Source organism: Mycteria americana, chromosome 1 (assembly GCF_035582795.1).
Source record: "Mycteria americana isolate JAX WOST 10 ecotype Jacksonville Zoo and Gardens chromosome 1, USCA_MyAme_1.0, whole genome shotgun sequence".
In the NCBI taxonomy this organism is placed as follows: domain Eukaryota; kingdom Metazoa; phylum Chordata; class Aves; order Ciconiiformes; family Ciconiidae; genus Mycteria; species Mycteria americana.
In genome coordinates, this window is record NC_134365.1 from 197,533,931 (window position 1) to 197,555,839 (window position 21,909).

Below are 21,909 nucleotides of genomic sequence, written 5' to 3' on the forward strand. Positions count from 1 at the left end.
GTTCTAGTTTTACTGCTTCATCTAACCTGCTGTTTCTTCTTTGATTAGTTTACTTCTGGAGTTACCAAAAGTTTTCATGAACCTTGCCTTTGACGGATTATTTAGTCATCTTGTTTTTCTTTTGTTTGGAGAAGAAAAAAAAACAGAAACAAACAAAATAAAAACCCAAAACCAACAAAACAAAAAAAACCACCTCAAAACCCACAAAACCAAACCCTAGGATGTGCTGGTTTTTCCTGGGATAGAGTTAATTTTCTTCACAGTGCTAGTATGGGGCTGTGTTTTGGATTTGTGCTGGAAACAGTGCTGATAACACAGGGATGTTTTAGTTACTGCTGGGCAGTGCTTACACAGAGTCCAGGCCTTTTCTGCCTCTCACCCCACCCCACCAGCGAGGAGGCTGGGGGTGCACAAGAAGCTGGGAGGGGACAGAGCTGGGACAGCTGACCCCAACTGACCAAGGGGATGTTCCATACCATATGATGTCATGCCCAGCATAGAAAGCTGGGGAAGAAGGAGGAAGGGGGGGACGTTTGGAGTGATGGCGTTTGTCTTCCCAAGTAACTGTTACATGTGATGGAGCCCTGCTTTCCTGGAGATGGCTGAACACCTGCCTGCCCATGGGAAGTAGTGAATAAATTCCTTGTTTTGCTTTGCTTGTGTGCATGGCTTTTGCTTTCCCTATTAAACTGTCTTTATCTCAACTCACGACTTTTCTTGCTTTTACTCTTCCGATTCTCTCCCCCATCCCACTGGGGGGGAGTGAGCAAGTAGCTGTGTGGGGCTTAGTTGCCGGCTGGGTTAAACCACGACAACCTAATGTAACACTTTTTTAACATATGATGTTAAATTATCTCCTGTGAGGAATTCTGTCTTCTGTTCTTGTAGTCGTGTCCTCTTTAGGTTCATTTTAATCTAGTTTGCCATGCTGCATAATTTTTTTAAGCTTTTTGTCTTTAAGAAGAAAGCCAAGATTTTGTCTTTTGTCATCTGTCTCCTGAAACCTGCAGAGATGGTGTTTTGCTTTGTTTCTGTGCTAATAGATAACTGAAAACCAGGCTTTGTCTAGCTGAGATGGGACCCATAACATTTATATTTGATGGTTTTGTGTCTGTCTTTCCCAATGTAATTTAGACTGTGTTGGTATTGTCATCTTTGAGCTGACCAGTAGGATTAATTTTCAGTGAATTAGAAAAAAAATTACTTTTGTATTTTCACATTCATGTGTGATACCTGTAGTTTTAACTGCTGCTTCCTCCCAGCAATCAAGTTTTCTGGAAGAATTGTTTTCCCTCTGTGCTGATACATGATGGAGATGAGGTGACTAGGTATATGTTGAGAATTGAGGGGTTTCCATACAAAAGAACAGAGACATGTATTACAATTCCCAGAGTAAGAAGACGTAGTGTTGAAATGCAGTTCATAAAGTTGAAATTAAGTACTCAATTTAAAAGAGTGATCCCATGTTTCATATAGGTCAGATGTGGAAATATTTCACTTCTGTGTTTTTACAGTGACACTTTCTCATTTCAATGTTTGATGTTCTCATTCTTTTGAAATAAAAGCAAGAGCAGAGATTAAAGCTCTCTAGTAATCATTTCCTAGGTGAGAATCTACTTGTACATCAATTAATTTTGGGTTTGTTTGGTTTTTTTCTTTTTATAGGCTAATTGGTTGACATTAGCTGTAAAGCAGCTTGTTTTGAGTTCACAGAAGAATATGTGAAAACATAGCTGGTCTTTTAAGTATTTAGAAGATAAAGCAGTAAGTAACAGGGTTTGTCAAGGTCACATCATCTCAAATTTGTCTATTTCTGTAGTAATGGAGAAGCAGCAAGTGGTGTTTTTGGCTTGAGGTAGACTGTCAGTGTCATTCTAGATCAAGGATAATAAAAGCATTGAAGTATTGCATCTGGAATGGGTCTTTGCAGTTTCCTTTTAGCTGATAATGCTGCTGCTTCATTTCTCAGGTAGGCAGGCAGTCCTTGACCGTCTAATGTGTACCTTACTGATATATAGTGCTGTTGTAACAATACCATGTTGTGCCAAGTCAGAACATACTGTATCCGTGAAGTAATTTTTTTCAGTTGTCCTTGCAGTCTTTTTAGTGATGTTAAATATTTTTCTTTTTTGAGCTGTTAATCAAATTCAACTTTTCTGTTGTGGTCCCTCAAAATGATATCAGAATAACTGCTTTATAATTGTGTGGATCATCCTGCTTGTCCTTTTTAAACATTTTCCTTATACTAACTCTGTAAGTATTCTAGGGTTTTATGGAAACATAGTAGAAAAATATTTTATGAGCAAAACTTTTGGAACATGTGCTTGCATGTTGTCTAACTCTACTGACTTAAAAAAGCATGAATTCTTTAGTGGATGTTGTTTAATCTCTTCTTAAATTGCTAGCAGACTAAAAAGTGCTGCTTTAGCTGACTGAATAAACATTTGCTTATTTCTAAGGGGTTTATTGTATCATTTACAAATCAGTCTTGGTCATGGGCTTGTAATGCTGTTTGGCTGTTATTTTATTCATGATAATTCTAATAATTTTTTTTTCTTTACTCATCAGCCATAGGTTTTGGTAACCTAAATGATAGGTTATAATAGTCTATAAGAAGTTCCTGAACAGCTTATCCCACATCTTGCTCTTAACCATGAAGAGTTTCTGAAGGCTCATGAACCTGACTTAAGAGTGGATTGACTATATTACTTTTCCCACATCTAGCATTTTTCCTGATAGTTTTCCTGTATTGCTTGTAAGATGAATACACTGCTTTACAGGGATCTTGACAACAAAAGTATAGACATTGGATCTTTTACCTGAAGCAAGGCAGGTATACATATTTGAGCTTCATTTGCAGCTCTTTGCAGCTGTTTGGTACATGTGCTAAATATTTAATGAAGTATACTTGATAAAATTTCAAAACTATTTTCACTTTATGGAAACTGCAGTTAGAAGATTTTGCTTATGGCTGTGCAGCAAAATTGCATTATACATAGGAGTATAAATAGAATTCTGTGTATGTGTACGTAGAAGGCACAGTCAGAGCATTGTGCTTCATTCTGTTTCTGTTTTGTTCTAGCAGTCTAGGCTGAGTTCTTGCTTCTAATAATGAATACTTAGATTACATCCATAATGCTGCCCTTTTTGGTCCTAGGTCTTGAGGAGCGGTTTTATTGTGAGTAAAGATAGCTAATTAGTGTTTAACTTTCTACTGCTCTGTAGGGAATTGAGCTGTAAAGAGATTAAATGAGTTTGTCTTTCGCCTGGTTAGTTTGTGGTGCCTTTGTTGAGAATGTCAGGCTTTGAGATCACTGGTACACGTAAGATGTGACGTATTGGGGTGAGTTGAGCAGAGGGTGATCAGGGCCTGGAGCACCTGATATACAAGGAGAAGCTGGGAGAAACGGATTGTTCAGCCTTAAGAAGAGAAAGATACGGCTAAGACAGCTTAATGCTGTCTTCACCGAACTAATGGGAGAGTATAAAGGTGGAGCCAGGCTCCTCTTAGATGAGAAGCAATGGGTAGAGGTTGCAACATGGGAGATTCCAATTAGATATTAGGTTGTGTAATATCCATACTTGGAGTATTCAAAACTTGTCCGGGCAAGGCACGGAGCAACAAGATCTTGGTTGGTATGGCTTTGAGCAGAGGTTGGACCATATGATCTCCAGAGGCCCCTTCTGACATAAATTATTCTGTTGTAATGGATATAGTGAGAGCAGTGTCCAGAATACCAAAAGAGTTAGCTGTTACCTATCAGAGAAGACTTTTCAATCACTAACAGAATTGCTGCCTGGTTTCAGGGTGTCAGATGCAGGCTTGCATTAACACAGCAGTCCATGATTCTCTTCTTGTTCTGAGATGGGCACTAAGTTTCTGGTTTTAACTGTAGCAGCAAAACTGGCTGTACCATTTATTCTGGTTATTTTGTTTCATAGCTATATTGACAGAGTTGCTCACAAGTTCCTGACTACACCTTTAGACGATCCCCTTTTTTCTCCTTCAGGCAGTGTCCAGGACCACTTGTCTCCTGTTAGTTGTATTGTCTTTCCAGGCTTAGAAAATACTGGCATATATTAGTGTTTATCTAAAGTAGTTTTTTATTTTCTATCCAAAGACAGACTTCTGTTGACAGTTACTACATTGCAGAATTGAAAGACAGTTTTCTGCATCTGTTCATCCCCAGCACTCTAGGAATAATACAGGGCTGTTTTGTAGAAAGTAGTCATCTTTAAGGGGTAACTCATAATGTCTTTTGAGTATCTCTAGTACTTTTGGTGAAAGATGCTTAAAAGGGAAATGAGTTAATACCAAAGAGTAGTATGCAGAAATAGTAAGTAAAAATTGGATGGCAGTATGACAGAATACTGAGATTTGTTGAAAAAGGCGTAATACCTTCCAGAGAATGCACATTATAATTGAATGCTATGTAGCTCTCAATATTTCATATAGCATTTGAGATGCACAATAGAATGAGCACAATACCTGGAGCAGGTGTTCTGAATAGCAACATTGTCTGCAGTTACAAGTATTTGCATTTTAATGTTGCTCTGGTTAGAGGCTGGTTACTTAATATTTACTGATACTGTTTTCTTTACTGTTTTCCTCTTGTAACTTTTTTTCCCCCTTTTCTCTTATTCTTGAACTGCATCTTTCTCATCTGTCTGAGTCCTGTGTGTTCAGTTACTACAGTTGTCTTCATAATTCTGGATCCATCTCCCCCTTCCCTTTTCTTCCCTGAACTATAAACTTGTGTGGAGAGCTACACCTTATTCTCTATTTTTTTTTTTAATGCCTCAGGTCAAACTGATGCTGATTTAAAAACTGAGTATATATATTCCCCCTTCCCCCAGGCTGTGCTTCTGAATTTTTTTCTTGTTCTGCATACAATATATTTTTTCTTCATTCCTTTTTTTCTTAACCTCATTAAGTTTGCAGCATCATCTTGTGTTTTCGAAACTCATACTTTTGTTCCCATGATTATGGTCTGTGCTTTGGTGGCTATTTAATTACATGCCTTTGCTACAATTTTGTTGATTGAAGCTATTTAAATACAGCTAAAATCTGTCATCTTTCATTGAAAGTTCCTAACAGAAAATAGCTTACTACATACGTCAAAGTATTCCATTCTGCTCTCATTGTACTTCTGTTGCTTCCTTACGGTCCCACCCGTATTTTTCCTCAGCTTGATTTTGCTTGTGTCTTATCTCAAACTTCATTTTACATTTGTTTTGCGTGTGAACATGCCTTGGCAGGAAAGGCCAACGCTTCACCCTGTAAATCTAATTTTGACTTTTAAAACCTTTGTGTTGTATTTGCTTATCTCTGTATTCTGTTTTGATGGCTGTCATCTATGTGTTCAAGTACTAAGGTGATACATCACAATATGTAGTTCTCTCTATTTTCTGGTTAAACCAATGATTTATTTATTTATTTATTTAAAGAGTAGACTCTATAGTGGCCAGAATACACAATGAGGATATTTTTTAGGAATTAGGATCTGGAAAGTCTAGGACATGATTTATTTCACAGCCTCATGAGAGCCTCAGTAAATCTGCCTTTTCCTGGGTAGAGCTTTTCAAGTGGAATTGCATAAGCACATGCCTGGAAAGCAGTAGATTGTAGGGGAGAGGAACTGAAAAATGGATTGTGAGGTGTCTCACAGAATTTAATTTTCGAACACGGATCTTATTCCAATCAAGGATCCACTCAGATTTAATACGATTGTATTTGAACTGGTTAGATTATGTATATATTATGCAATATGTTATATCTGAACAGCAACTCTGTTTTTAATTTGGAAAGAAAAGGGTTGAGACTTTTAAGGTAATTTATTAGTTTGCGTGTTTTTTCAATAGCTGTGAATTGGCCATTAGGTAAATGGGCTTTGCGTTTGCAGTGGACAATGTTGTTTGTCTGGTCAGTCGCAGTCTTCACCAGCATGCTTCATGGTTTTCAACCTGGACCACCACCTTTGTAAGATGTGGTGTGTAAAGTGTGCTCCAGTGTTGCTGAGAGGAGGGTGCTTAGGATTTAGTGAGAACTGATTGCTTCATATCCACATATGCAGTAGTGCTATAGTTTGTCCAGACGTTAATGAAAAACTGAGACTGGTCATTGTCTGGGAAGGTGGGATTTTTCTGTCCTGTTACAGATTTTTGAAAGTGTTCCTTAAAATCTCATATAGAAATGTATTTACATCAATAGAAAATTAAGGAGCACTGCTGCACAGCAGCTTACACCAAACTTTATTAACTAGTGCAAATTTGACTATAGTTCCTATTTCTCCAAACTCCTTCTCAAAGCAGTGTATTTCTTGTCTAACCCTGGATTAATTTCAGTCACGTTGTCTTCATGGTTGAGCTGGTATCATTCAAGTAATAGAACTGATGTCATCAAACTTGACAAGATGATTCATACTGTACTTCCAGTGCATAACATTGGCATCTGTGTCCATCATGTTCTCTTCAAAAGACTAAATGTTGACAGAAAGAACTTAAATGAAAATTGATTCTATGAGTCTTCATGGGTGAGAAGGCTGATGATAAAGCTGCAGTTTCTTCTCTGTATTGTAAGTACATCCCCTTAAGATGGATTCCTATCACTTGTAGCATTTCACTTTGTCCTTTTTTTCTCCTTGTTAACGTGCTTTTTAACAATGAGCCATACTTAATGGTGCAGAGAAATCCAGTCAAACAAAAAATGGTGTCCCTTCTCTGTCTGCTAGAATCCATCAGTACCTCTATTGCTGATTTTATTTTTTTTTTTCTTGTTAGAATTTTGAATTGTGTCAGGTGAGATACTGGTGGCACCTAAATGAGGTTGAAAGCAGCTTTTGAGTTGTTTCACTTGTTCAGGAAGTAGATGTTTGATACTGGGCACAAGGATATTCAGTGTGTATTCAGGACTTTTCCTTTATTAAGGACATATCCTTAATGTTAATCAACATATTCTATGACTAATAGAATAGGAGATTGTCGAAATAGGAGATTGGCTCTTTCAGTCAAAAGACATTTATGACTTTCATGAACCAGGCAGGTCAAAGATCAGTCAGATCACCCCACCTGCAACTTCTTGTGGAGTGAATGGACTGTCATTTGAAACTCAATTGCTGTTACTAGCATCTCAGGAACGTGGGTTGGTTGGTTGGGTTTTTTATTTGGTTGATTGTTTGGGTTTTTTTACTTTGAAAAGTAAAGTGATTGCACTTTGCAATGTAATTGAATGAATGAACAGCTTCTAAAGGCATGCTTTGATCAAACCAATTGTATGCTGTTATCTGTGTACTCTCTGGATCAGTGTGTCTTGTGCCTGGACTGTAACAGGGCAGCAGTCTGCTGGGTGATTATACATTGCACACAGCTGGATATACATCAGTTCTGTAGAAATGATAAAGATTGGAGTAGCTCTTTGAGCATTGTGATAGAATAGTGTATTTTATGACGGCGAGTATTTAAATCTCACCACCACTGGCAATGCTGTTGAGAGACAAAAGAATAATAAATACGGAGTTACTTCAGATTGAATCCAGTTAGTAGGATCTTTACTGATTTGGGGAGGGGAGCTTTAATTTGCAACACTGTAATGTGTAAAAAGTTCTTGCGAATCATTTATGGTGAATTTCCTTAAGATGGGCTGTGAGGCCACCTAACAAGTTGCTGCTGACAGTCGTCACCTTGCTCCCACCAACACTTCCATTGTCTTAGCAACACACTTATTTTACTTCTTGCTTTGGTAAGTTAAATCAGCTCAACAACAAAGCAAGTACTTGCTTTCTTTTGATGCTGGCTCAGGCAGGTAAATCCACCCACAAGGAGGGTGGTAGAGCCAGAAAAGACAGGTAGTGGAAGTGCAAGGGCAACATCTGGAACAAAGTAAGAAAGGGTGACTGAGACTGTTTCTTCAGCAACAATACAGTGCTAAGTTGGATGCTCAGCTGTCTAATGGAATTTCACCATTCAGGAAGCCCAATAATACTGACAAGTTATTTTGTATGTGTTTTTTTCCAGTTGCTTGATCACCTAATACCAGTATTCCATTTGGTTTTGAGGAACTGGATCTTTATTACTCATTTCAGTATTAAAGGCAAGATACATAACAAAAAGGCTGATACCATGACTTTTTTTTGTTATTCCAAAATTATAACTTCAATTTCTGTTTGTTGCTGAAGTAAAGTTAGGTCACATGGAATTCAGCAATGCACTTGGACTTACTAGGTGGAGAAGGTGAAGAGTATCCCAGTAAATGCCATTTTATTTAAGCAGCTCTACTATAATTTTGATGTTGAAAACCCACTCCAGAGACTTTGGAGATTAATGATAACATACATTTCTGAAAGAGCATGTCCCTCATTGCTAAATGTCATATAAAATTGTTTTTTAAATTTATTGGTTCCTTTTATTTCATTACAGCAATGACTGCAGGCATTTTTTGATATCAAGCAGACATCAGCTTAGATGTATGCTAGAGCTGAAGTTTGTACAACTGCAAAAAACTAACTCTTTTCTAGTTTTGCCATTTTCCAGCAAAATGTGTCTAACTTCTTTAGATCATTTACTCTGCATGTTCTGCCTCAGCAATCATGAAAGTGCATTTGTTTCTCCAGTAAAGAGCGTCATCTGAGCACTGACACTCAGTCGAGCTGGACAGTGCTATTTTGAGCAGTAGGTTACAACCTTGAAGTCATATGTAACAGAGTTATGGCAAAAAGCTTTTAATATTGTCTAAATGGTAGGCTGAGAAATTTCAAAGTGGTGTTATGGAAAGGCAATTCCTGTTTCAACAAAAATACTATTACATTTTTTCAGGTCTGTTTATTACTAACCAGTTTTTTTAAATGCATAATATATAGCAAAATTTAAATATCAACTGAAACGGCACCTTTTTTCTTTTCCCTTCTGCATGTGTTGTATGTGTTTAAAAGCAACTTACTAGCAAATGCCCTTGTAAAGAAGAGAAATCTATCTCCATGCTGGTTCTTGAATTTTCTCAGTGTTTGTGTGCCATATGGTTTTACAATAAGGAAAACTCCTCAAAAGGCATGTAGGTGGACTAAAAGAGGAGGAACTAAGATAAAACTAAAGAAAACTAGTAGACAATTTGCCTCATTAAATGCAAAAACCTTAACATGATACTGGGTATACCCCAAGCAGGACATTTTTAGCTATGCCATCATGGTGCATTTAGAGTGTTTCTTTGGGATAGTATTTTCTTAGAATCAGTTGGAAAACAGAAGTTGCCTGGAAAAGTGAAGAATAATAAATTTTATCATTCTGCATTTAGTAGTTTATCACTTTCCTTTTTGTTTTAGTCCTTTCTTTAGGAAATCCAAACCTTTATAAAACTAATTTTCCTGAACTGCTATAAAACCTCCATGTTTCCAAAGCATAGAAATGACATAGTTGTATTTATTATGAACTGTTGAATGTCACTATTGAAGGTCATATCCAGGTATGCTAAATCATCAACCTGGACCAGCATTTGCATTCGTTATTATTTTGACATGCAACAATTTCAATGCAATAATAGCTGTTAGTTTCTTTGGATCATGTAGGTGGTTTTTCTCCCATTATTTGGTGGGTGTATTTCTGCTGTTCTTGCATTCTAAAGTGAATCCTGTCCAGTGTGGTTTTCCTTCCTGATTCAGAATTAATGGTGAGGAGAGGAAATAAATGTGCTGACCTCTGAGACTTTTTTTTTCCTCATTTCTGCAAAGTTCTACAATACCTTTTGGTGTGGCATCCTAGCCTAAGAAAGTTTCTGTCAGCATTGTCCTGAAAGCGTTGTCAGATATGTCAGGAGTTAGGCACTGGAAACATGCTTGAATCAGTATTAGAGAAGTTCACTTCCAGCAGCAGCAGCGCAAATTCACATCTGGGAGAAGTGAGTGGTAAGCAAGAGTATAGCTACCATAATACCAAGGCTGGAGAATTCCATTCCTTTCCTGTGCCACTGCCGACACTGGCAATTTGGTTGCCATTTCTGCAGAGTTGTTACGGCAGCACAAGGGCCTTTAGGTACAATACTAAATTATTCTTGGAATTGCTGCACAGGTCTGATGTTTTATTCCCCACTCCATTAAAAACAATTAAAAATGGGACATTATTTTCTGTTTCACTGGTAAGGGGTTTTATGCTTCTGAAAACTTAAGAGAATTTCCTCTTCTAAAAACACTTTCAAGTAATGAATTTTCATCACCGAAGAAGAAAGTTAATGGCAGGATTTAAGACACAATCTGTGATTAGTATATGATTTCTGCAAATCTGGGTTATATGTAAGAAAGTAATCTCTCCACCTACCATTGCAGATGCTTCACTTGTATATCATTTAATTCAATAGACAAATAAGATCTATTCAGTCCTAAAACTTTGTCTGGCATCCCATGTCCCTTTTCTGGGGAGAAAGGAGGCATGTTGCTGAGTAGGGAACATATTGTAAACAGAATTCGAGGTGGAATTTGTCTTGGCTAACTTCAAGCATCTGCGGTATAGACATCTGCACTTAAACCATAGGGTGCTGTATTGAAAATACACTGATGTGGAAAAGGGGAAGTGAGTTTTCATTACTCAGAGGAAAGCACCATGTAGGCTTAAATGCCAACATTTGAAGGAAATTCCATTTCTTAGTAGGATGTCTCATCTGGATGCCATTATAGGGCAACAAAATTTGTGTGCTTTCCAACAAGATCTTTTTGCAGATCTGTAGTGCTTGTTGCAGCAATATCAAGGCACTAAGACTTGAATCCTGTTCCAGTCAAGTGACTTTGTGGCTATACTGAGGCTGAGAAGGCTGCTGAGGTGCTTCACACTCAGAGAATTAGGAGGGTTTGCTTTGTAGAGTTCAAATTAGAAAGAATTTATATGAGACTAACAATGAATAAATTTAAGAATGAATAAGTAAGGATAGGTTTCCATAGGTGACCTTTAGGTCCCAGGTTGCCTGCTAGTGACTCTGGCTTTCCCTCTGCATGCACAGTCACCCTTTTTTTTTTAATTATTATTGTTTTTATTTCTCTCTCAAGAATTTCAGAATACAGCACTTAAAACAGCTTATGTTACATACAGATGCCCAGAAAATAACTAATTTTACCCTATAATGCTTCTAGCTACTGCTTTGTTTGCTTTAGTGTGTTGTGTGAAGTACCATCCTGAACAAAGAATTACAGAAAAGGAACAGAGCTTTGATAGGAAGATTTATCAGTCAAACTTAGCTTTGAAAATCTCATCTCTCTCTGAGGAGTTGCATAGGGAGAAGTTAGATTTCTAGACTAGGTTTTTCTTATGTGTGTTCATTTCAGGGTTAGCTGGCTGACGGGCTAACATCAAGATTTCAGAGAAGTCACTGTTAGGGCTGCTATCTGTTAAATTCAATGAGAAAAGCAGACAAAAAAAATCAGACGTTCTGAAAAGAGCTACAAAATTAATTGTAAATAACTGCCTACAATTGTAATTTTTCTGTAGTGTATTATTTTGTTGCTAATAAAATATGAAATATTTTTTCCAAATATGTGTGTGTCCACACATAATATACTGAGCAGTAAATATCAGAGTTGCTGTGGTTACTGTACCTTTACATTATCCAGATTTTTGGTTAGTATGTTTTGAATTTGAGTCCAGCTTATCTAAGTATAGTCCATTTAATCTTAATGGACGAAGTTTTCTTACTACATCCTCCACTTACTACCTTTCTGCTCAGCATGACTTTAATGAAACTTCAGAATAGCAGTAGCTCTTTAGTATCTATTATTCAAACATCATTTAGAAAGACATCCAGCAACACGTTGTTTGGTCTTGCAATGATTTGTTATACTTCTTGTAAAGCTAAGTTAATGAGATGGCAGCTATGTTTATTTAAATTGGTTTAAAATGTTCAAGATTGTTCTGAATGGTAAGGTGTACATTTGTTTAATCAATGGAAGGTTTTATTTGAGATTTTATCTATTTAAAAAAGCAGATGGTCTGTGTTTGATCATCATATTAACGTAAAGGACCTATTCTTCAAATTGAACACCACTAATACATTATACTGAATTTTTTTTTTTACATTGAATTTTTTTTATTTTTACATAGGGAGACAGTTTTAAAGAAGAATCCTGGGCACCTGTTGACAAAAGCAAAGCAGAGGAAAAAGCGAAAAAGGAACAAAAAAATGAAAGGCAATCATACAGAAATGATGAAGAAAAAGTTAGGCAGAGCAGCTCATCATCCAATCCCAGATAACCAGGACACGTCAGAAAGTGAAGAGGATGATTCAGAAGAAGAAACCAACAAATCATTATGTACATTCAGTGAAGGTCCAGAGGATCCAGTAACAGTTTGTGAAGAGCAGCCTAATGGTGATGATGAAAGCCTCAAAGAAGGTGCAGTGGTTTCAAGAGAAAAGTTTCCTGTCGCTGTGTCTGAGGTCTCAACGATGTTGAACAGTGCATTGAAAAATGAATTGCCTGTAGAAAGTGACTGTTCACTTCTAATAGATGTAAGACCTTTTACTACTGAAAACCTAACGAAAAATGCATTCGATGATGAGGAAACAAATCAAAGGCACAAAGAAAATCTTTGCAGAAGCAGTTTCCTAAAAATAAGCAATGATAAAAATTCCATCCAGGAAACAGAAGGCATCTCTGAAGATTATAACACACCACTGTTAAGCACAGAAAACAAACTCAGATCATATCAAATTACATGTGAACCTGACGTGGAAGCTAAGCTGTTAAGTTTAAATGGTGAAGAAGAAGAAATCTCTCAGTGTTACAATTCAAAGGTACATGATAATGTGCCTGAGAATAACACAGAGGACAAAGGTGCATTAAAAGCAGAAGAGAATAGCTCTAATACCTGGGCTTTTTTTTCAATTAATTTACCTACGGAGGAATTGCAGCTGGGCTTTCATAGCGAAGGTTCTCTCTCTTCTTGGTCTGAGGATAAATTTGTAGGTGAACAAAGACCCCCCAAAATGAGGAAACCTAAACAGACTCATACAAACAGTTCAACACAGCTAAACTGCTGTTGGTCAAATGAAGGATTGGTAAAGGAAAACCATCAGGTAACAGTAACCGAGGAGGCTGGTAATATAAGCAATGATGTATCGGCATCTCCAGCTGGTGAAGTGCACTTGGATTCCCTCGTGGAAGCCAGGGCCACCTTCATGCAGTGTTCGAGTGAAGTCGATGTTCCAAGAAATGATGCTGCAGCAATTACATCGAAGAGGAAAAGATACAGAAGAATTGTCAACTTGGCACCAAAGTTTAATCTACCAAGACAGATTGCTGGTAGTACAGAGGGAGGGAAGGAAGTCCCAAGAAAAGATGATGTTCCCCCAAAAAGTGTTTTAGAAGTGGAGCAAAAGAGCTTTCTAAGCAAGGACTGTGGAGAGGAACGGGAGCAGAACCGTGCATTGCAGGAATATTCTGCACCTTACAGTGGCACCAAGGCAACCTATTCCTTACCCGCCCCAGATGCAGATGCTCTATTACAGGATATTTCTTACATTCATTCAGGACAATCTTCTCCTATGCCAAAATATTCCTGCAGGGTTTGTGTAGTATCCAGGACAAAGGAGGAGCAAGCTAGAACTCTTAAGCAACAACAGGTAGTTGATAAAAAAGAGGGCAAGAGTGAACAAGTTTCTTCAGAGGTTACAAATAGCCAACCAGATATTTTGTCTTCTGTTAAAGTTGTTTCTGAATATCCAGAAGATTCTAGTATATCGGCAAGCTGTGGTGAGAATGTGCACAAAGCAGATGACCCTGAGCCAGCAGAGGCCTCACAACTTGAAGATAATCAAGATGTGAACATGAAATGTAGTTTTCTGGGACTTCCCTTATCATTAGGATTTGCTTTTCAACTTGTCCAGCTCTTTGGTTCTCCAGGTCTTCCACTGGGTAATACTCTTCTTACTACTCCTATGTAAAAAAACAACCAAACAAAAAAACCCACAACCGCCCAAAACCCGAAACAAACAAAAAACCACCAAAATGCACCCCCAAAAAACAAAACAAACAAAAACCCCCCAAATCCCTATGATTAAATACTCAGGTTTATTTCAGGTACTAATTAATCAAATATTAATCCTATTGAAAGGAATCACTGCTGCTTTGGTGATTATTTCATTTATTTTATTTTATTTTTTTACCTAAAATCTTCTTCAGTCTCTGTCAAAGGTGCCGTTGGATTTGGCCTCATGTTTGTAGTCTCTGTAGTAACAAAGACTTACTAACTTTAAATCCAGATCCTACTGATTAAGACTTTACTGTGTTGATTACAAAACTAAATGAAAGCATGGTACAAAATGTGTGCTCTTACATAAAGGTTACTTGTTTGGTTTTACATTCCACCTGGTTAATATAGTAGCATTCCTTTTTCTTTATTTAGTAAATTCTTCATAGACCCTTATGTGGCTTAGATAATGTTGAAAAACTTTCCCAGAATCTAATTTAATTTGAAAATCAAGTTACAAGATGCATTTTCTGATAGTGCATACCTTCTTTTTAATCATGCATGATTAACAAGTGGCACAGTTGTATACTTGCCTTCCAGAGCTCCAATTGTCATATTTTTGTACTTTCAGTTTAATCATTTTAAGTTAGCAGTTAGAAGTATGATGATCAGTCCTCGAAGGAGTTGTGTGTGGCAACCATGATTTCAAATTTACTGCAAGCTAACGTAACTGTACAGAGCTGTAGCCAGCAACAACAGACATTTGTTTGGAAATCACCCTAGGACATGGTGCTGCGTATGCACCTGCTGAAAGAGCCACATTCCCCGTGCATGAAGTTCTGCAACTTCTTTGGTCCGAATTTAGTCTGTAGAAAAACAGTAACTGATTTGGCCAACAAAGAGCATTAAAAAAAACTCAGACCATTTTTTCAGCACGTAGACCTTTACACCTGCTTGTTTCAGTAGAATTTAAAATTAAGCATGTATTTTCATATGAAAATTTTAAGGTGACAGCTGAGGAGCAGCTTATGTCTGTTTATCTGCCCAAACCGACCTCAGGATTCTTTGTTTTTATTGCACAAGTCGATGGCAATGCTGCCTGCCAGAACAGTGATGGCAAACCACTGGCAGCACTACTAGGCTTGGTACTGGTACATGTGGTGCGGTCCCCGAAGGACCTGCAGTGCTGCTTTATCTAGATCTGGCACCACACACTTAAGGATTTGCCATATAGAGCTAAAACAGAGCAAGGAAGCACTGCTCGTGTCCTCAACTATCATATATAAAGCATTCTTATTGTCCAAACTTGCTGAGTCTTCGTACCTGTGATCTTAAATTTCATCATCTAAGAAGGAGTGGAGTTGGCCATGACTTGAAAACAGGGATCTGCTGGGAAAAAAACAAAAACAGGCATTCAGAAACTCGATAGGTTAATGAACAAAATGTTGTTCTTCTCTGAGTCAGTAACAGGTGAAATTCTCTGGTGTCTAGATGAGTTTGCTTTGGAAATAACCTTTAAGAAATAGAAACCCACACAGATATCTCTCTCGAGCCCTGCCAGCTTGTGATTGCTGTTTGTTGGGCGTTTTTTTCCATCAAAATTGTGCATGCTCTCTGCAAAAGGCTGGCCACATTCTGATTTGACTATAACTTTCCTACAATTTCAAAAATTCTTGTGTTTTTTGTGGCCTATTGCATATTGATAGGCTACTATTTATTCCTGTACAGATTTGATCTGCTGTAGTTTACAACACTGGCAATTGCAGTCAATTTTTATTGAAAATATTTGGGGGGGGATTTTTGGTAAACAAATGTCTAGTTATTTATAAATGAAAGATTTAGTTGACTGAATTGCTTGTATGATTCTCATATAAGCATCGGATATATTTTTAGACTTTTCCTACAAAGAATCTCTTTTCAGCTTCTTAAACAGTGTTAGAGTTAAAACATTTTAGAAAGTAATTTCTTCAGTGACATTGCACAAATTCCTATAATTAAACATTTTAAAATTTAAAGGCTGTTACTTAAGTTGCATTTTGTTTAATTTATGGGCTGAAAGCTTTCTGATTTTCTTGTTTGTGCCTAGTTTTGGGGGAATCTGGGGGGGAAATGAAAGTATGGTAGGAAAGCCTTTGCCTAAAAAAAAGAAACCGAAACCAAATCTCCTTCCCCCTCCTCCCCCTCCTGTGCACTGGCCTTAGATTCTAGAAAACCTAAATTCTGACTTTGCTGCTGGCTCATTTAAATATCTGCTGATTTTTTTAAAAGTCTATATACATAATGTGTGCAAAAATTGTAATTCAGTTATATATTTTGGCTATGGAGAGATCTGAACACTCAACTGCAAAAAATATTTTCTTCTGCAGAATCCTTGTTGCCAGATGATTATATAGTTCCTCTTGACTGGAAAGTTTCAAAGATGATCTATTTACTGTGGAAGACCTCTGTGGAGGTACGAATTCTAGGGCATTTTGGAAGGCTTTCCAATATTCCAGGTGTAAAGAGGAATCCTTCAGTTCTTAAGCAAGATAATGTTCTTTGCTTGTAAATTTGCTGTGTTTTTTAATACCCACAATGAGATCGATGTTTTATGTAGTCTTCTGAATAGTTCCATAACCAGCTCCTGGCCATGGTAGGATTCAGGTTTTGAAAGATCAGCTTCAGAAATGTATACAAAGTAGTTAAAGGAGAAAAAACCCAACCTTTTCCTTGATACTTGTGTCCTGACCTGGCCTTTGTTTGTTAAGTACAACCTACCATCATCTAGTTGTTTTCCTTCTTACGGTTTTCTCCCATCATCTGAGCAAATTTCCTCTTCCACTAACAGTAGCTTCTTCAGGGCTACTTCTACAAAGAGTTGTAGCAGAGAAGTTATTCTGAGTGACTGACAGCAACTTAATTCTCCTTGTCTAGTTAGAAAGTGTTACCTTACAAATTATTATTTGCTACTTCCCACTGTGACTGTTGCTTTGTGAAGGTTTGGTTTTATTTAAGGAGCGCTGTAGTGTCTGGTACTGGAAATGAGGAAAATCCTGTAAATACAATGAAATAGTAACTATAAAATAGAGCATGGACCTTGTTCTTTCCCAAAATATGAAAATCTCTTGTCACATATTTTCTTTTTTTTTTTCTCCGGACTATTATTATCTGTTTTAGGAGAAACAAAAAACAAATGGATTGCAGAATGAAACCACCTTGGCTGGTAGGTGTATTCTGTGATACAAAAACTGTATTAAATATTTCTTGTTCAGAAGACAAAATAGCTAATGCTGAAGTGTGTTGAAGGTTTTCAGTACACGAGTGATAATGCTCCTCTTCGTGCAAAAGCACTAGGTTGTGATAAATGAATTTGTGCCTCCTTTGACTGTGTGCATAGTATGGCAGAGCTACGGTTGCTGTGAATCATCACTTTATATTTCCTGATGCAAGTGCTGAAATTCTTTGCCTTTTAAAGTTTCCCATATGGAATTAAGCCAGTGCTTAGCTCAAGTTTACCCGATTGCAGATCAGAAGGACATTTATAATGAAAAAGTCTTTCTTTAGACTTTATTTCTCCAAAAAGTTGAGCATCTTCAGCTATATTAAACTTCACTAAAGACTGCCAGCATAATAATAGGTCAGGCTCTGGAGCAGCAAGAGGTATCACGGTCCATGGGAAGCTCTGGATTTCTCTACACATTAATTCCTGCCATGTGTAGGTATGGGATAAAGTTGCTGGTTGTCTTTTTCCATGATTTCTGCATTAGCGTAGTATAATTTCACAAGTTGCATAGTATGAGATGAAAAATACACATATTGTATGGAGTGTCTCCTTTTTAAAAAAGAGAAAAGGACGCTCTAGGAGACCTAAGAGGAAGCATAAGAGTAGGAATACACACACTCACACACTTACTCACTCTTTCCCTGTCAGAGACAAACCTGAAAAACATAGTTTATTTTGTAGGCCGTTTAGGAGGCAAAATCAAGAGTATTTTGATGAAATGAGAGCTTGTTCTAGAAATTATCTATTCTGAGCTAATATAAATGACAGACTAGATAAGATAATTAGATCATTTCAGGTGGTTTAGGCTTCAGTTTGTAATTTGTTTATTTTTTAGATGGTATGATTAGTCTTGAAGATCTAAATAAAAATGGCCAAGAGAACCAAGACTCTTCTGAAACATTTCCAGAAATGGAGCTGTTTCAAGGGGTGAGAGAGGAGGAGAACATGCCCTACGCTAGCACTGGCTGTCTGGATGCTGGGTTTCATCACTCATGATTGACCATCTTAAATTCTGCATGAAGGAAAAGGTAATCAGTCACACTTGTGAATATGTTTCATTCTTGTGTGATATTTGACGAAACACCTAAAGAAAATTGTTTGTTATGATTTTTAAGGTGCATTTAGTATCATCCAACTTACTTGATTTTTTTCTTCAGGTTAGGGATGAGGGTTGTTAGGTTTTTTAATCCTGAGTTGTGTAAAGAGAAGGGCAGCGTTTTGTTATTGAAGCTGGATTATTTTTAAAAAAAAAAAAAAAAAAAATCTAAAGCCTGCCTGGTGAAGTGAAAGTGGTAGTCTAGGATGCCTAATAGCTGGACTTTATTCCCAATTTAATTACTGCAGTGATCTGTAGTGAGTCATGTCATCTCAACGCTATTTTCCTCGTCTCTTTAGCATGGAAAGCAATGATGTGTTAAGGGTCTAATTAGGAAGAGCACTGTCTGAACAATAAAACAGTATTTCGCTAAGTTACAAAAACGCGCGGCAGTTCTGCTTTTCAGTAGAGAACCAGCAGCAGGAGGTTGCAATAGGACTCCATATATTGAAGTGTTAATTGTTCGTGGATGTTTTCATTTGGTATGACAAAGTGTGCTACTGAGTATTAGAAAGTACGCTATCGCGTTCATGCTTGTCTCATGAATTTTTGAACCTTTTGGTAACTTAGCAAAGTTTCTTCAGTTTGTTTATGAGAGATATTTTAGGTAGATTACGATAAGAAGGACAGACTTTTGGATCCAGCTGGAAAATACTAGCTTAACTTCCATATCGTTTTCCATCAGTTTTTCTTTCCAAAGTGGAAAATGCATTAACCTGTAGTTTTAAAATAAGGAAACTGAGGTACATAGAAATAGAATAACTTGCACCATGGGCAAATTGACCCAGAAAAAAAAATCCAGATCCTGAGGCTTAAATTGTTCCCATCCAGACCTCACAGGATCCTGGAATATCATCCACATGGGGTCTGGCCAGGGGTCTGTGTCACCCGGTGTCCTGTGCCTGACGTGAGCACAAGTCGATGGCTGGAGGATGATTCAAAGAGGTGGACGTGCACTGTGCTGGGACAGTTATAAAAGCAGAAGCTGACGTTTTAGAAGGTTTCTTAATTTTCACAGTGGAGGTTCTTGACAGAAGTAAAGTAGTTGAATAGTTTGGGTTGGAATTGAAAGCTCTTGAATGGGGGTTGATTTGATTAAATGCATTTTTATGTCGTTGATGACAAAAATGACATTGCAGGTCATTTGCTGATTAGCCTGTACCAACTACCGATGTAGGAACATGAGGGGAATCTCTCTGAACCACATAGTACAGACAGCACTGATCGCGCAAGGTGCTGTCAGCACAGATTATTAATAAAAATCAAGAACATCTGGTAGTGGTATTGTCCTCTTACATAATCAAATACTAAAATATTTGGTAAGCAAATATAAATATTTGTGGCTGATGTAGGGCTAAGTATTTGGTGAAAATATTTAAGTTACTTATTTATAGTATTGCAAATGGGAACACTCCACAGGCAAGATTTTTGCTTATGATATTGACTGGCCATCTCAGTGTGGATTTGTAACCAAAGCTACTACCCAGAAATGTCCAGGTTTATTGATGAAAACATTTTTATGCTGAAGAAACAAACTTGGAGAGCTCTGCTCTCTTCCCCAAAAAATTGTCATTAACCCAGAAATCGGTGTGTGTCGTCATCCCCCCCCCCGCCTTGTGTACTTCAAGAAAGGAAAGACATATGCTAGCAGAGTGTTCTGCCTTATTGTCGATACCTTTATCTGGTTGCTGAATCCAACAAACTGTTTTTCTCCCTTAGATTTATGCCCTTTATCCATCTGCCATCCTACTCCCAAAACTGGTTCAGCCTTCCTCTCCTGCTTGTCGCGAGTGCAGCAGAAGCAATCTGCAGCCCTGTGCGTTTGCGAGCCAGCCTCTGACTGCTGGTCTGAAACGAAACGTCGTTAAATCCCAGTTTGTTATGTGACCTTGCAGTCCAATACTCTACTGCACTGGCTTATGTTAGTTCTAGGGAATATAGAATTAAAGCAATGTGTACTTTGCCATGAAAGAAGACTCCCAGTCAGTGTTTGGTTTAATTAAAAAAAAAAATAATAAAAAGGGCATTGCACGCTCTGTGCAGAAGGACTTGGTCATGAAGATCAGTGCTGAGGTGGCATGGTTAAGTTGGAAGTCCCTGCTGGCAGATGAAGCCTATGTACCGGTTGATTGCCCTGGTCCTGGCTGCATGGTCCCATCCTCCTTGCAGCAGCTTCGGTGCTCAGCAAAGCCTCTGACTTGGGAATGCTAAGCTGGTTAGGGCTTTGTATTGGGAGGAGGAGAGAAGTTGGTCGGGGGGGCTTGTGGGTTTTTTGTTTTGGTTTTTTTGGTAGTTCAACATCTGAAATGAGTCAGGGAAAGTCCTGATGGCTGTTGGAGGGGAGAGGATGAGACACCAGAGGTCGGATGGGTTTGGGCTGCTCTGTAGCTGCTGCTGAAAGCGGGAAGTGCCCTTCCTCCCGGCCCTGCTCCAGTTATCAGCTCCGGCACTCGCTGGCTGACATAAAGGCTATAATTTAACTCGCTAACCCCACAGAAAACAAACCGATAGTTTTCTGCAGGGCTAGCGAATTCAGATAAGTTTGTGTACGGTGCAGCTCAGTGCCGAAGCTGGGGCCAGGGCGCGGATGGGGCTGTGCTGCTGCAGACGCGAGGGGGAGGACGTGCAGCGCTTCCCGCTTGGGTGGCAGGCAGCTCTCATACCAGGGGACCACATACCGTGCAACCATACCTTCAGGTGAAAGTCTGCTTTTAAGCTTATTCAAATGTTACGATGTTTAAAAAAAAAATCTTTAAAAAAGTATGTGAAAAGTAAAAAGCATCTCTTGGGGTTTTCGGTCGATTCGTGTTCACTGTCAGGCACAGGCTACCGGATAACACAGACCGTAGGTATTCTAGCGGTCCTGTGAGGTCTGGATGTGTAAGCACTGTAAAAGGCAGGTGAGTGTTTCTGGTCGATGGTGCCACTGATTTTGAGGGATAAGGTCGTCTTCACCACAAAATCATTCTTTTCTGGTTGCTGATTAAAGCAGACTTGCCAAGACTGATGTCCTGGAGTGGTTGTAAGCTCAAGTGAACAACTATAAATGTTGAAATGGATTTGATTTCATCAAGTGTCAGGAAAAAAAAATGTAAGAAAACTGAGGCATTCCTACTGAAAGCTTTTTAAATCATAGAAAATAAATGGAGACCTAATACGATCATTTTCAGTCCCTTTAGATTTGAGAGTAAACTAAGCATTACTGGCCAACTGCAACTTTATCTGTTAGCCAGATGATCGTGCTTCTGTATTCATGTTGTGAAAAGGTGTTTTTATTCAAATAGCAGAGTGAACAGTGAACAGTTCCTCTGCGAAAACACAGAGTTAATCTCAAGTTGTTGTGAGAGCTCCTTATTGCAGCATTGGCAGCACATCAGTATTTGTTCTGGAGGTTAAGCAACAGATCTCAAATTAAAAAACGCTGAGATCAGTGAAAACAGGATTATTTCAGTGCCTAGAAGTTCTCCTTAGACCAGGACTCCCGAGTGCCAGATGCTCTACAAATGTAGAACAAGAGGACAAAACCCCGCGTCAGTTTAAGCATTTAACTGCAGGACTACTGCAAAATAAAAGCTGGAATGTTTGGTTTTGAAGCATAGCAGTCACGTTGCAG

General features: G+C 38.1%; 1 protein-coding gene across 8 annotated transcripts in view; it reads left to right on the forward strand.

The window, feature by feature from the left end:
* N4BP2L2 (NEDD4 binding protein 2 like 2) overlaps positions 1–21,909 on the forward strand; it is a 52,881-nt gene that overhangs the window by 27,356 nt on the left and 3,616 nt on the right. For 3 of the 8 annotated variants that reach the window (XM_075490781.1, XM_075490779.1, XM_075490783.1), the window contains 4 exons: positions 12,073–13,883; positions 16,305–16,390; positions 17,095–17,140; positions 18,036–18,228. In XM_075490781.1, coding sequence (XP_075346896.1) covers positions 12,073–13,883; positions 16,305–16,390; positions 17,095–17,140; positions 18,036–18,196 — 2,104 coding nt within the window. In that variant the 3' untranslated portion in view covers positions 18,197–18,228. Of the gene's footprint in view, positions 1–12,072; positions 13,884–16,304; positions 16,392–17,094; positions 17,141–18,035; positions 18,229–19,435; positions 19,655–21,909 lie in introns of those variants that run through there. The other 5 variants (XM_075490780.1, XR_012773788.1, XR_012773787.1 and 2 more) reach the window with 5 other exon arrangements.